Raw genomic sequence first — 16743 nt, 5'->3', positions numbered from 1 at the left:
ACGTGCAGAATTTAGGATTTCACCCAAATCCATTGAATCAGACTTTGCATTCTCAGATCCCTGGGCCAGGCATGTTGAAGTTTAAGAAGTACCACTGGAAGGAGTAGTGAGAGATACCATTTCTCCTCCTCATCCTGTGCCTCTGTCCCAGGATAGCCTTTGATGGCATAAACTCTCCCGCCAAGACCAGGACTCATGTGACACCCTCCAGCCCCACCATCATCCCCAGGCCACCATCATCCCCAGGCCAAATGGCCCTGATCCACCAGGCCATTTTGTGTCTCTGCTTCACCAAGATTCTTCCCCCAATCTTTTTTATCCTTCAATGACATTTCCAAATGGATATTATTCAATGAGGTAGAATGTAGCCAGCGTGGTTTGTGAGTAGAAGTTTCTCCCTCCCTGGGGCTTGTGTTCTGTCTCCTGCACCAGAAGACGGGAATCAAACAGTGCTACGTAGGGGACTGGTTCAGTGGTAGAGCATGTGTTTGGCATGCACTAGACCTAGGATTCTGTCTTGAGCACCATGGGAAGCAGGACTATATAGTTACTTTTGTTTATGGAATTTTATGAGCCCAGATCAAATTTTCTTTCCCCAAAACAACATGAAGCCCTTCTGACCCAGCAGTAGACTCAGCTGCTCCCATCAATACCCAGCCACATGGGGGTGGGGGGGAGTACTGTGTAAGACAGTCAGAGGTCATGTACTACATTTGCTAAGGCATTCATTCATGGAGTTCATAAATACCCATTTGTGTACCCATTGGGTCATCCACATTTGACTGGCCTTCTCTAATATACCTGATCTACACCAAGTCCTTTCTTTCTATAGAGTCTGTACTGCAAAACTCAGAATAATTTTTCCAGGCTTATACATCTCTGTCCTGCCAACATTGTTCTCCCATGAAGAGTAAAAGAACAGAAGCTAAGGATTAGGCACATGTTAAGAGAAAGAGCAACTTAAGACCTTTATTCTTTTGAAGTAGATTTGGTTTGATGGCATTTAGAGAAGAAAACTTTATGTAATGGTTATTATTATGTGATAGCACCAAAAGTTTCTACAGATTTTTCTTTTGTACTTGAACCTTCCAATAAGATGTTTTTCCATTGCAGTGTTAAAAATTATTAAGGAAATTGGCAGTGGTAGAGGAAGAAAAGAGAGGAGTGGGAACAAAAAAGAAATGAAGTGTGAAGTGGTTACAAATAATTGCTATTTCAAACATAACCCTTTCACACTAGTTTTATGTCTAGTAATTACTTCCTAAGCTTGGTGGCTGTGGGAGGACATGGAGGGAGGCATCCCAGGGGTATCAGTCTCATGAAAAAAGAAAGTAATGTGAGAGAGAGACAAGGGGGTTTGGAAGGAATGCTTCTAGTAGACAGACTGGTATTCCTCAGCCTTGTGAGTTGAGAGTAATGATTTTTATTTAAATGTTGCAAGGGGGTACTGAAACCCACCTTAACAGTTAGACAGACAGGCATGCAAGAAAGCCTGGCCTGTTGATGATTGGGGCTTGTGGTCCTAGTAGGATGGAATTAGAAAAGATGATGGTAAGAAAAGAACAGTCTGGCAAGAGCTTCAGTGCCTGTGGATGTTATTTTATAGCCACAAATCAATCATTATTCAAAGAATGTTTCTACATTCTACATTTCTACATGGAAAAGCCCATTCATTAGTATTCCAATGTGCCATTTTGAAATTGAAAATAACTCCCATATCTCAGCTGTTTAAGGCCACGTGATTTTAGAATTTGAAAGGATTGTAATAATTTCATCCAACCAAAACATTGCCTCAAGAGAAGGGACATAAGCTCTGTCTCCCACCACCCACTAAACCACATTGGCATATGCTAAAAGTTGACTTGGTCCTTGGCACAAAGCTGATGGGTCCCCATCTCTGGCCCTGCTTCACTCTGCCCCTAAAGCTTTTGGCACTGTCCCTTCTGAAGGCATTTTGGAAGCTCCAAAGGTAGTCAGTGGTTACAGTACTATAGGGGCAGAAAACACACTGATCCCTCTCCTGCCCATCAAAAGGGTCATGGCTGACAATACGCCCATACAAAAGACAGGTTAACAAGAGAAACACCTAACAAACTATTTGACCATAATTTTATGTGGCACTGGAGACTTGAAATTGAAGAAGCAAGGATTCAGGGTTAACTGTTGTATTTTATGCTTAGGTTAGATGAAGTGAAGCACACGGGCAGCCACACAGAAACATGATTGGACAAAAAGGGTATGATGTAATAGTAACAGGCTAGGTAGGCCCAGCAAGGCCTGTCTGTTCAGATATTTCCTGGCCTCTCTATGTAGCATCTCCCATCTGGAATTAGGGTCTTAAGACCTATCATCAAGCAGGTAGCTCAAATAATTTCGTTATGACTACTGTTATTCGGGCAGAGTTATAGTAAGATTTTGAGATTTTATGGTTGCTTGAGGAAAAGGGGGTTCTGGGGTTCTGATCTCCTGCCTTGAGAAGAATTCTAATTTTTAATGACTTGACTTGGAGAAGGATGAGGAGTGAGAAACAATACAGAAGGTCGGAGAGACTGTTACTTCTGAGGCCTTCATTAGGGTATCTTCTTCTGAGTCCCAACATGACATGCTGCCAAGCAGATGCATGGCCTGTGCTGCAGACAACCCTCTCCCAAGTGTCCTGGGTGTGATCTGCAGGGTTGCCTCCCAGCCCAGGCTTTGCTGCCTGCCTCTAGTCCCCTGGGCTCAAGGGTAGGGGATTAAGATTGTGTTTTCATCCCCAGGAGGACCCCAGAGTCACCTTCCCAGTGCAGTGGACTCAGGGTGGTAGATGAGACCCAGAAACTCTATAAAGGAATTTGGGTCCCTCTGGCAGTTTTATCCAAAATATACATTCAAGGAAACAATCTCATTTAATCTTCATGGGAGGTGGTGGTTTTTAAAATTAAATTGAGGTATCAAAATAGAACTGCACAATTAAAGGAAATCATTATGTAGGAATTGCCTTGGGGTTTCTCAAATATTGCATAGGAAAATATTTTTATTAGAACAAATCCCTTTGCAGATTACTAAAATTGTCTCCAATAAAACATGATGGATTCTATTTACAGATGGAGAGTTTCAGAAGATTATGGAGCTCCTGTCTTCATGTTCTTACTGAAAGGCAATTTTAGAGCAATATCACCTTATGTATTTTTTTAAAATCTAGTTTTTTGACATATTAGTTGAATAGACTGCTTTCTTAATATTCCTAATTATAACCAAAGATGCTGATAAGGTCGTTAACTAGTTGCTTTGGGATGCCCGGTGATTGGCAAATGGTCTATGCCTGCAGCAATAGGAAATGAGAATTATCCCAGGGGTCAATGTTACATTGTATTGTATATGTGAAATAGAAAGCTCATAAAGTTGTGTCAGCAGTATTAAAAAGTCTCAGATTGTAGTGAGATTTTTTTGTTCTGGTTTGATTTTCATTTTTGGTTTTGCTAATCAAGTTTTTCAGAAAGCCATGTGTAAGCCCTGTGAATGCTTAAAGTATTGTATAAATTTTCTATACCTTAAATTAAATTATTTAGGAATGATTGGCATTTTAAGATTTCAAGTATTCTAGGGGATTTGGGAATACATATGCCACAAAGAAATTTTTGACTTCTTCTCATTTAAGTGTCAGAAATTATGGAGCATTAATAGTCATTCTCAAATTTTTTAATACCAGAAATTAAGCTTGGGTTTGACAAGATGAACTTCGTACACATTTTTGAGTTCAGGAAAATGTTTGTCAAATGTATTGATTGCCCAAGTAAGGTAACTGACACAGGTTGCCTTTTTCTTCAACTTTTTTTTTTTTTTGTAATTTCCTGCCAATTCCATTTCTCGCCCATCTTTTCAGTTTCTGAAGAGTTAAAGAAGTGATGTCTCAAGTGTTACAGATCAGTCACAAGTTTTGCTTCATTGCAAAAGAAATATATTATAAACTACCCATATTGCAACCTAAAGCAGATAAGGAATTCTTGGGAAGCCAAAAGCACTTAATGAGCTGGGGAACAGAACCGGGCTTGGCTGAACCCTCCTCCCCTTCTCCATTCACTAGTATTTCCTGGGTTTTGCGCTAAGTAATGCCAACCGGGCGTGTTCAGGAGGCGGTCCTCACCAATGGGGAGGCAGCTCCAAGAGTTCGCGCGTGGGAAACCTCAGCCCCTTTTTCTTTCTTGTAAACCCCCGCATCTGGCCGCCAGTGCGCGTCGGCGCAGACTCGGATGCTGTCCATTTCATCCTCCCGGTGCGGTTAACCGGGAATTGCCTCCGTGGAGCCGGCTGATGGGGGGACCCTCAGGCTGGCGGGCCGGCGGGGGCGGAGGCGCTGCGGGGTTCCTCTGTTGCTAGAGCCGTGATGTCACCCGCCCCTCCTAACCCGCGGTTGGTTGTTTTGTGTTTCAGCTCTGCCTGCAGTTGAGCACAAAGACCTGGAGGAGACTCCCACAGCCTTCAGGGAGAAGAAAGGAGGCAGCGACTCCGATTAAAAGGAACTTGTGGCTTGTGGCCTTTTTGTTGTTGTGGTGGTGCAGGGGCCTCCTGGAAGGGGAGAAAAAGTGCATTAAAGCCACATTGGCGGTTAATGAACTGTGAGATGAGGCGCTGCTGTCGCTGCTGCTGCTGCTGCTGCTGCTGACACTGATTCCAGGATCCCTCTGCTGCCCTTTGTGCTTCATGTACATGTGTCTATTCAGGCCGGCCGGAGGCGCCCAGAAGAGAATCCACCACGGCTGCCGGGGAAAGACCGCCCACCATGCCCACGGAGACGCTACAGACAGGTAGCATGGTGAAGCCGGTCAGTCCCGCGGGCACCTTCACGTCGGCGGTGCCCCTGCGCATCCTGAACAAAGGGCCAGACTACTTCCGCAGGCAGGCCGAACCCAACCCCAAGAGGCTGAGCGCCGTGGAGAGGTTGGAAGCCGACAAGGCCAAGTACGTCAAGAGCCAGGAGGTGATCAATGCCAAGCAGGAGCCCGTGAAGCCGGCCGTGCTGGCCAAGCCCCCCGTGTGCCCGGCAGCCAAGCGCGCGCTGGGCAGCCCCACTCTCAAGGTGTTCGGCAACCACGCCAAAACCGAGAGCGGGGTGCAGCGCGAGAACCTCAAGCTGGAGATCCTGAAGAACATCATCAACAGCTCCGAGGGCTCCAGCTCGGGCTCGGGACACAAGCACAGCTCCCGAAACTGGACGCCACACCGCTCCGATGCCACCACCGACCTGCACCGGCACTCGTTCGCCGAGTCCCTGAAGGTCTACCCCACGCCAGGCCGCGGCAGCCCACAGGAGAGCAGTTCGCACGTGAGCAGGAGACTGCTGGAACAGTCGGCCGAGTCCTTCCTCCATGTCTCGCACAGCTCCTCGGACATCCGCAAGGTGACCAGCGTGAAGCCCCTCAAAGCCATCCCCTGCAGCAGCTCTGCCCCTCCTCTGCCTCCCAAGCCCAAGGTCGCCGCCATGAAGTCACCCGAAGCCGATCCTGTGGAACCAGCTTGTGGCGTCAGCCGAAGACCCTCCCTCCAGCGGTCTAAGTCAGACTTGAGTGACAGGTATTTCCGAGTGGATGCAGACGTGGAGAGGTTCTTCAACTACTGTGGACTGGACCCCGAAGAGCTGGAAAACCTCGGCATGGAAAACTTTGCCAGGGCTAATTCTGACATCATCTCCCTCAACTTCCGCAGCGCAAGCATGATCAGCTCAGACTGCGAACAGTCTCAGGACAGTAACAGTGACCTTAGAAATGATGACAGTGCCAATGACCGGGTGCCCTATGGCATTTCTGCCATCGAAAGAAACGCTAGGATCATCAAGTGGTTATATAGCATCAAACAAGCTAGAGAGTCGCAGAAGGTGTCCCACGTGTAAGAGACACTGTGTGTGGAAAGGAGGGAGGGGCGGGTCTGTCTGTGCATACGCAGTTGTGAAGGTCGTGAGGTCTCCTTGAAGTGTTGTGAGCTTCTCCACTCTTTGTGTTGCTTGTTGTGCAATGTTTTCAAGTTGCATGCCTGTCAACATGGCGACTGGCCTGGCTTCCTCCTCACCATCGCTGCAGAGCCTGCCTGGACACCCATCTGCCAAAAGTTTCAGGCCAGAATCTACTTAGGGCTTTGCTCTCTAGCAAAACTGTTTACACACACACATACGCACACACACACACACAAAAAAAAATGGTATACGATTTCTTCAATATTTATGTGGTTCTTGTGTTTTTATATCCCGCGCTATTGTGTCTTAATTAAAAGTTTTATCAACTGGCTTTTAAGTTGAGAGCAGAATGTTTTTGAAATAAAAAGCCACTTTGCCTACATGTGAGACCATAACAGTGAGCAAATCAATGAGTTTTGCTACCAAACAGATAGTGACTGACTGAAAATAGAACCAGGCTGGGTTTTCTGTGGAATACAGTGGTTAGCCTGATGTTAGTCGTTTACATGTTGAAACTTCCGCTTGCCACTTAGTGGAGCGGTCAGTAGGTCATCAGTGCTACTTTGTGATTCCGAGTCAGTGTGTCCATGTTAATGGTTCTGTGTAATACTGACCCCAAGGAAGACAATCAGATATGACCAAGGATGGTTAAATCTAGGAGTTTGGAGATTTGGGGGTTTTGTTGATGTTGTTTAGATTGGAATACTTCAGAAATGTCTAGTATTGGTCTTTCAACAGATATGACCACCCTAAAGCTGAATGCCTTTATTAAAAAATTGTTTTATGTTCTGGGTTTTTGTTGTTGTTTTGGTTAAGAACTACTAATTCCATGCTGTTTCTCTTCCTCCCTTTGTTGCTGTTTTACTTGGGGGAGAGGAGAGGAACTTGTGTAGGTTGAGCTATCTGAAGACATGAACAAAAAAAACGGAAATACCAGCCATATCAGTATAGAGCCTCCCATTCAAAAGTGAATACATTTGATGACTGAACCATATCTGAGCAATGTGATTCTGTTGTCTTGCAATATGTTATTCTCCCAGGCTGTGGATCTTTGTTACAGTTCTAGGAAACTGTCGAAACCCAATCCTCTGTAACTTTTCCACCCTATAGTCTCTAGTGCTGCCTCACCTTGTCCCCTTTTCCCCTAATAACCTGTCCTCCAGGTGGTATAGTTAGCTGTCAACCAGCTAACGGTTTGGTGTGGTAGCAGAGAGGTAACCTTGCGGTGGTCTGTCATTGCTCTGGTCATGCTCAGAAGTTCTCAGCTGCAGCACCCTAGACTTCATCAGCTACTGGGAAACTTTCTGGTGTAAATGCTGTAAGACTTTGTACATACTTCACTTGTTATGAAATCTTTAAGAAAAAGGAAAAAAAAGTTCCACTAATAAATAGCTCTCTGGTGCAGGCACTAATGATGGTCAGTTGTTTCTTTGTTCTTTCTTTTTCTCCCTCTATGAATGACTGGACCAGAAGGGCATTGTGGATAGATAGTCTTAAACAAACATTCCATTAAATTGTTTTCACCATATCTCAACTATTCTGAACAGCAGCACCCTTCATTGTAGCTGTAGCAGCATGTTTTTGCAAAAAAAAAAAAAAAAAAGTTACATCAAGATCCCTGAATTATGCTGCTGCCTCTTTCCTTAATTCACACTTCTTTTATTTTTATCTTTTCTTTAAACATCAGGATTTTCACATCTTCCACAAGACTCTTCAATTGTAAATATTCATGAGTTCTTACTGTGGAGGCATACCTTTAAAATGGCTAGCCCTGTTTTTGTTGGTACCAGCCCAACATCCACTATGCAGGTTCATGCATTTCTCCACTCATTCCCCTTTTAATATGTCACTTCTTGAGTGACTCCCTTTTCAGGAATCATGGTTGCCACTAGACTTCCATGACCAGTTAACACAGTCTCTCCCTTGAGGAATTTCAATCCTCACATTTAGCACTCCTTTTAGTGGGTGTGCCTCATCTCTTATTTGAATTTTAAATTTTCAATGAGTATTTATTGGATCAAAGAATTTGAAGATAAACATTTCTTCCAAGGTTCCACACAACTTGCAAATATAAAAGAAAGCAAAATTTAAAATGTAATTTTCAGAAACAAATGGTAAGTATTTCCAATTAGTGTTGATTAAAAAAAAAAAAAAAAAAAGCACTTTTGGTTTCTTGACTCATTGTACCGGTTTTGAATTCTCTCTGATTGTCTTTCCAGAAGAAACATTAAAATGTTTCTAAAGAATCCAGCTATGAATGTTGGTGATACAGTGCACTCAAGGTTATAGAATAAAAATAAGTTTTCTTAAAAGAAAATTCTAACAATAAAAGTTCCCTTCCCTCACCATTTATCTAGAAATGTGGCCTTTTAAAAAACACTTGGCTTAGCATTTGCATATCTATCTCCTTTTAGAGCTACTGAAATACTAAAAATAGATGTTATTTTCCTAAGGAAACCATTTTGGGGGAGATGAGCACTTCTTACCTAATTTAATATCACTGCTTATGCTATTTTAATCCAGGATTGTATTTGAATCTTACTGTCTTTCAATAACAATGTGTGATCTGTATTCAGACAGGTCTATAAATCTTCCCACTATAATTCAGTCTAATCCTCTGTGGCCTTATTTGTACAATAGACAACTGTTAGGCTTTTAGTTCCTAAGAAAGATGAGAGCTCATTATTTTCTTTTTGTTCTTAAAGTTTCTATAAAGGATGGTTTCAAGTGCTTAATATTAAATTCTAAGAATGAGACATTTCCTAATTGTGAAGTGCTTATTCTTCTAGCTCATGAAAGTATTATGGTTCATGCACACATGTGTATACGATTGTAGTATTGGTATAAATATAGTTTCATCATATAGTCCACATTTTTTCCTATACAATGCAGCATTAAATGTGATTGCACTAAATGGCTCTGGATACTAGCTGCTGCTTTCTGAATTCTACCAAATCCTAACACCATCTTTCCATATCTGTCCCCTCTGCCATTGCCTTAATTCAGGCTTTCACCATCTCTTATTTGGTCTGCTGTTGCTAGAACTTTCTAAGTGGAAGTCCCCCTTACTACCCTCCCAATCAGTCTCTTCCTCATCCCATCTCATGCCACAGATAACAAAATGAATTCTGGTCACATCACTCCTCTGTAAAAAAAAAAAAAAATCTGCTTGAATAAGTTGCTGATACGATAAATCCTTAACTTCTCAACAGAACAGAGAATGAATCACCCCGCCAAGCCCCAAGGCTCTGACCAAAGGGAAGTGTCCCAATAAGAACATATTACCATTGCATTTATGATCTGTGATATTAAAAAAAATCATCCCAAAAGCCAGAAACTTAAAACCATAATCATTGGTGATCCCAGTATGCAAAGATCAGGAACCCTGGCGTGGCAGAGACCAGAGGCAGCGGGGCCTGCATCATGTTCTGTGGGCTGAAGGACACTCCCTCAAAGGTGGTTCACATGATGTTAACAAGACTCCTCCATTCCTCACAATATGTACCTCTCCCTAGGTGTTGCCTGGGAGTCCCTTTTAACATCTGGTTCTCACAGAGAGAAGAGCCAAGGAGAAAGCCACAGTGCCTTATACAATCCAGTGTCCTGAGTCACATACCTCTGTCACATTCAGCTCATTAGAGTGGTTCACCAAATACAGCCCACACAGGGAAGGGAGCAAAGCCCCATATTTTAGAGAGGAGTATCAAAGAACTGGTGAACGTATTTTGAAACCTCTACTGCTATTGAGGTTTAGTAGCTCATCATTCCCTGAGAAATGCTTTCTCCTCCTTCCTTGACCTCAAAGACACTTGCTCTTTCAAGACCACACAGCAATCATTCAGTCAAAATTTTTGGAGCTTCTATGTTGTCTTATCCTGTTAGCTTGTAATTTTTGTCACGGTCATGCCAATCTAAATGATGCCTTTGTATGAAATTTTAAAATGCATATCTTCCTCATAATATTTTATTCCCTGCAAGGGAAAAAAATCCTGTTGCAATAAACATAAATCCCCTGATTGATCTTAACCACAGTCCTGGGATTGGACAGCATGCAACAAGCAGCCCAGAGTATACAACAAATGCTTAAATGTTTAATAAGTGTTTACTGATTTTAATTTTTTTTTTTTTGGTTTGGTGGTTGTTTACTTTGGGTTCAGTATCTCTTATCCAAAAATGCTTAGGACCAGAAATATTTCAAATTTGGGTGTTTGTTTGTTTTCTTTCATATTTTGGAACATTTGCAAAGGCTTCACTGGTTGAACATCCCTAATCAAAAACTATGACATCTGTAATATTCCATAGTCTGAAACTTTTGGAGCTTCATGTTGGTTTCAGATTTGGTAGCATTTCAGATTTTTTAATTAGAATGCACAGCCTGAACAACATTTATGCCCTGAACTAAACTATAAACCACAAAGATCCCTAAGTAGTAGGGCTGTCCCCATTTTATAAGTAAAGACACTAAGAAACTCAGTTCCATGGAGATTAAGCCCCTTAACCAGGATCTCGGAGGAAGTAAATGTTGAAATGAGACTTGAACTCATCTCTGTGTTCCAGCTCTGTCCTTCCCACAACCCTGTTCAAGATCAGGGGAGACAGAGTTTGTTCTTAAAAACAAAAGGGTCCTTAAATTCATCTTGATAATTCTATCTGCCACCAGGGTATGTAAGCATGTCTCAAACAATCAAAATTTCAGCAACTTTATCCTTACTTAGATGGTAGCCCATAAATTTAGAAAAAGACTCCAACTGCTCCATTATGAGTAACATACAACCCACTAAGTTCAACAGAACAAGGCTGTTGGGATGGCATTCTTCCTGTTTTGAGTGTGCCGTATTTTAAAGTGGCATCCTGTCTTTTTGGATCAAGGACATTTCGAAGTGTAAGCCATAGAGATAAATGTCTGGCCACAATTCAACCATCAGGAAACACAGTTTTGACTATTTGATGAATCAGTATCACTCTGTTCTCTCCCATCCTTGAGGGTGTACTTAGTGTTCTGACCAGCAGATACATCAGGGAAGGATTAAAGAGGTTAAGGGTGCTCCAGTTAAAACAGAGTAGATTGTTACTCAGAAAAGAAGACTGATCTCACCGCCATTTTGAAAATGTCACACCTGACTCATGGACTGAGTGGCCCATAAAATTACAGGGAGGTCTGCCTATTTCTTCAGGGGTCTGAAGACACGGCATCACGAAGTGGCAGCAGTTATGTGCCTTTGCACATGTCACCTACACAAAGCTTTCTCTTCTGTGTTCAGGTCATTCCCTGCTTGCTTTGGCAAAAACCCAGTAGAAGGAAAAGCCAGAGCAAGATGAGTCTCAGAAACCCCTTCCTCTTGATATCTGAGACCCATCCGCCTCAAAGTTGGCCTCTGTTCCCTCACTCATGAAATAGGGAAAGCCTTCTTTGTAAGTGTTCTCTTTGGCTGGGGGTTTTGTGATGGCACAAACTAGTTTAGGAGCACTAGGATATCATGGGAAGAACATGAAAATTCTGGGTTTTTATTGTTGTGGCAAGTTGGGGGCAGATGAGGTCTGAGGCCACTTAACTGAATGGCATTTCATGCACTAGCCTCTAGGGAGTTAGTTGGGGAAGGAAATGAAGTCTCCAAAAGGATATTTCTTGAATGAAAAGGAGCTCCAGAAAGTTGAGTCTCATTAACTTTTCAGGTTGACAGAAGCTGACGGAATGGAACGTGGCCAGGACCTCATCAAGCATAGACCTTTGAGGATAAAAAAAATGATACAGTCTTTTACTAGATGAGCTTCCATTCAGCCCACAGTCCTGAAAACAAGTGCCACTAAGTCTCGGACGTTATGTGAAGCCCTTTGTCATAGAGTCTCATTTTCTTCTCACAAGAACTTGAGAAGTGAATTGCAGTCCATCTTACTGATGAGGAAGGGGGATCGAGCTACTTGCCAAACGACACATCCAATAAGAAGAAAAGGTGGAACACAAACACAAGTTTAATAAAACATCCTAACACTCACTCTATATATAGAAAAATGAATTTTCATTATCTAGCATGGCTCTTTGCAGGAAGTTTGCATTGCAAATGTCTCTCGGAAGTGTAAAACACTATGGCACATATTAATTTGTAATCCTTCCACACAATGAGTCACTTAAAACTATTCATCCCGTATGACCAAGGCAAAAATCAAAGTTTCTGGGTCCTTCTGGAAAGGACATTAGTAATCCACTGTCCCTCTCCAGCTCATTGTACAGGATAAAACAAAACCAGAGAAGTGAGATTATATGATTCCCCCCTCCAGGGTGTAGAGCAGGGGGACCAACAGTTGCATCTGGAACAGAGGACATTCTGCTGCTCTGACCTCATGAAGGAGCTAGGATCAGGGAACCATGGAACTACACAAGGTTACAATTTCCATCACGCAGAAATAGAAGCAACTTGGTCCACATATACTGTATGACAGATGGTCATCCACTTACAGTGGTTGAAAACCCTTACCATAGTATGAAAGTAATAAGCATCCAGTAGAAATCCTTCTTTGAATTTGCTCCCTTTCCCAGGCTAGCAACCTTCGATAGGATACTCTCTGCAGGGGGTAGGCAATGGCAGCCAGCTGTAGCTCCCACTCAGCAACACAATCACTAAAGGAAGCAATGGATGCTCTACAACATGCTGCCAGGTTGAGCTAGGATACTTGGTAGATTAGTGTACTCAATGAACTTTTGAACTTCACATTTTTTTTTCAACCTATGATGGGCTTATCAGAACATAACACCATCGTAAGTCATAGAGCGTCTGCATATCTATGCAATGTTCCTTGTCTCAAAAATGAATCAGATTCTTAAACTTTGATTCAGAGTTTTCTTTTTTGCTGTTAAGACACATTAACTATTTTTATTTAATCCCAGCAGATATGAAAATATTTGATAAAGATGAAGAAATCTCTCCAAGGAAGTTTGGGCAATTTTGGAAACCATGACCTTTTCATAACTCCACTTTCCATAGGTGATCTTCAAGAACCTTGGAACCATTTTCTAGGACTGATTCCCCTGCCTGGGAGACCCTGTGGCATCTACTCCCTAAGCCTTTCATTCTCTCTATTCTCGCTGTGCTGCTGGAATGTTGCCCTATAAAATATAAGAACCTCCAGATTCTTCTAGGCCTACTCCCCAGACTCCAGGATCCTGATGCTCATCCCTAATAGACCATTTCCCCTTGATATTCATTGATCCTGTTACTGACATCATCCTATATGTCACTTAAGTTGTCATCTCAATGGGCTCTTCCTGCCACAGAAGAAAGCAGATTCCTTGTATTAATCTCCAACCTCTGCTTATCTCCCTCTCTACAGTCTGAAGTTATATTATTCATTAAGTTATCCTCTATCTTGGTCACCTTCAACCTCTTTGCCTAGCTCAGTACCTGACATGGGGCTGATGAGCACATGTATCTTTGGTATGAATGAATGAATGAATGAATGAATGAATGAATCCAAACCAAACTCCTCACTAACTCCCACCTCACAGCAACAGAACCTCCAACAACTCCTCCTTCCTCCTCTCCTGTCTCTGTCGCATGGCAACTGGCCATGGCTTTTGATTGCCTACTTGGGAAATGAGCAAAACAGTGTGGTTAAGGTAATGGGAGTTCAGAATGTGGACCTCTCTGTACAAATAGATTTTTACCAGCAAGTATTTCTCACTCCTTGTGCAACTCCTTTAAAAGGAGGGCAAGTCCCGTTTGTTGTGTACCTTAGCCCAAAGCAGAGGGAAACTGCTGGGAATGAAAGGGAGCACAAAAACTACTGCCGAGATCTTGATTTGAATCCCTTATATTGGTCCCAAAGACCAATGAGTAGCAGACCCCTTTTCTTTACCAAAATGTAAAAATATATCCTTTATATGAAAACACATCCTCCAGATAGCACAACTGAATGCTAACCATTGAAGCCCTCCTGGCAGGCTGTCATTAAGGCTGATCTGGTTCAGAAACTACTCCCCATTTTGCCCTTTCAGTATGTGCACACTGACCTCTCCACCACGGGTTCACCCTTGTTCTTTGGAAATTCTGCTAACTGGGGGTAAAGCAAGCCATGCATGAATGCAATCGCTCCCTCAACTGCAGTGGTGGCTCATAATTGATAACATCTGGAAGTTCAATTAGATGGAGGGAAAATGGGAGGGAGACCTCTCATTACACGAGCTCCTAAAATGCTTAGGTTAGCATGTTTCACCTTCTTATGGGTAAATAAGCTTGAAATTTTCTTGGATTTCTAGGCATGCATAACCTTTTCCAGTTGTTCTCTCCTTTTCATAATAGATGAGCTATAGCAGTCAGGTGAGTTATTTGAGTGCATCACAAGCCCAGCCTGGCACACAGTGGCTTCAGATGTTTCAGTTATATTGCTTTTCTCTTTTGAGTTCTAGCCTATCTTTAAGGACATGAGGTACTGAGTGTTTTATTTTGGTGGAGAACAGTGAACCGCTCACTTAGTAACTTCATGGGCGTGTGGCTATTTCACTAGAGGCTATTCTTATTTTCCCCTAGTCAGTTGACAGCTGCCCATGGATTAGGAATGTGAGACCAGTGTCTGTGGCTGCAGAAAAATTGCTCCATTTGCTTTGGACAAAGGCTTGATGTATTTTATCCATGTTTCAAATTTCTCAGAGCATCTCAATATCCAAGCATCTGATGTAAAACCAACCCACTCCCTGAAGACCCCTTTGCTCTGAGTTTACAGAGTTGCTTCCATCTGCTGAGAATTCTTTGGTATAAAGAACCTATGAATTGAGATCTGCATGGCATTTTGGATTCCCAAATGTTCTCAGCATTTAATTCACCACCTGATGCCTTTAAAATCCAGTTTAATAGTTGAAATGGATTTTTGTACTTTTTGCACTTAAATGGTTATAGGTGTGCACATGTTGGATTTCTTAAGGAATTTATTCCAGACAAATGTGCTGAGGGTCACATTACGCTATGGTTATTTCTAAAATTAAAATCGTTATAATTTTTTTCAGGGGTGGTGTTGGGGGTCTGTTTAGTGGATCTGACCAGCAGTAGTAAGGATGATTTCAAGTTGAAAAGGAAATACAAAGCTTCTTGTTTCTTGACTATTTGCTCTTAACCCTCTTTTGCTGATGATTGGATTGCTTTTTCACACATTCAGGTTTAGAGGAAAAGAAAGAAAACAATACCAAGCAAATGCCTTGCCTGGTGAGAAGATGAGACAGCTGTTGCTCCCATGTGGCTCTGCTTTGCTTTCTCTTTCTGTCCACGCACATGTGCCCACTGGAAGGTCACCTCTCTGGAAACAGGCACTGTTTTTCCCAATACTCTACCACAAAGCTAGTGCATTGCATGGTGTGTACTGGGTACAGAGAGAACCCAGGATCACTCTGAGATTCCTCATCTTGGGATAGAAATCAGGAAGTGTCTATGGGGTAGCCTTCCATCACAGACACCCCAAGCATGTCTGCAGTTTCTTCTCCCCGTTAGACTTCTCTATCTCATTTCCCTTTCACGAGTATCAGGCATGGCTCCAGGTCCTGAAAATATAACAGTGAGCCCACTAGGAACGCTGGGTCCTTGCAAGAAAAGAGATAAAGTAGGGTAAATAAGTCAGATGTGTGGAATGTCTGAGGATGACTTGTGCTTAGGAAAAAACAAGAATAAGACAGGGGAAAGAGATGGGAGGTGGCCTTACTCAGAACATCATTGAGTAAAGACTGAAGCAAGTAGGGGAGGAAGTATTTGGGAAAAGCCAGCCAGGCTCTGCACATGACGTACGCCACAGGTACTCCAGAAGGGCTGAAGAGGGAGGGCTGATCAAGTAGAGCCTGTTGCCTATTTAGCAATAAGAGTCTGAGGTCAGGGGAGACCCAGTGTTTCATAATCAAATGTGATCGAGGGGAAATCCAGGTTAAAAATGACTTTAAGCAGATTACCTGATATCATCACTGGACAATTTTAATCTCTGAGAGGTGATTTTAGTGCAAACCATTTCGTAACTATTTGAGTTGGAAACCACTTGAAGGGGAAATTTCAGGAACTCGTTTCTCTAAATCATAGAAATCAACTGAGGGCCTAGGGAGTGGGTAACTAATTGGGCCCACAGCATAAAAAATATAGCAAAGAAATTTAAAGAGAACTGCTTTGTCATGTTTTCCTTACATATATTATCTGTTTAGTTAGGCTTACTATTAATTACCACTAGTTTCCCCTGTTAACTAGTCTTCTTTTTATTCTGATTTAATTAATAGCATTTATATAGCAGAAAAGTTAACGATATGGGATAATACATGATTTCAAACAGACACAGTCTTCATCATGTTCATCCAAAAGTAATAACTTGTATTATATATAATGTGCACATACTATATGTGCATATATAATACACATACTATATATATATATATATACATCATTATATGTATATTATGTACATATGTGTGTGTGTGTGAGTTTGTGTGTGTATGTGTGTCCTGAGTGGACTCTGAAAAGTTTGTCCCCCTACTAAGCTTAGAGCTCAGTTTTAGTGGCAAGTTGGAGAAAGCAGTAGCCACCAGCCCCATCTGAAGAATAAACACAACTAAAACAAAATAGTGGATACCAGTAAAGTCCTGCATTGGAGTCTCTCAGCTAGAGAAATCAGCAACCTCAATTGGAATCCACCAGAGAGCTGAGGAATTTCCTTAAGAGCTACAAAGTCCCGTTTCCCAACCCAGCTAGTGCCATCAGCTTGCTGTACCTGGGAAATACAGAGTCTCCCCAACCTTTTCATGCCCTCCCCTCCTGCCAAAAGGCTGCAGCAAAAGGCGTGAGACCCAACTTTATTTG

General features: G+C 42.4%; 1 protein-coding gene across 4 annotated transcripts in view; it reads left to right on the top strand.

Annotated features, from left to right (window-relative positions):
- Fam110b (family with sequence similarity 110 member B) overlaps positions 1 to 7337 on the top strand; it is a 152028-nt gene extending 144691 nt beyond the window's left edge. For 3 of the 4 annotated variants that reach the window (XM_005322931.5, XM_078017149.1, XM_021724878.3), the window contains one exon: positions 4414 to 7337. In XM_005322931.5, coding sequence (XP_005322988.1) covers positions 4763 to 5869 — 1107 coding nt within the window. In that variant the 5' untranslated portion in view covers positions 4414 to 4762 and the 3' untranslated portion in view covers positions 5870 to 7337. Of the gene's footprint in view, positions 1 to 4230; positions 4256 to 4413 lie in introns of those variants that run through there. The other variant, XM_040294042.2, reaches the window with a different exon arrangement.
- Positions 7338 to 16743: the final 9406 nt, after the last annotated feature.

Source organism: Ictidomys tridecemlineatus, chromosome 7, assembly GCF_052094955.1.
Source record: "Ictidomys tridecemlineatus isolate mIctTri1 chromosome 7, mIctTri1.hap1, whole genome shotgun sequence".
NCBI lineage: Eukaryota > Metazoa > Chordata > Mammalia > Rodentia > Sciuridae > Ictidomys > Ictidomys tridecemlineatus.
This window is presented reverse-complemented; position numbering and strand designations above follow the sequence as displayed.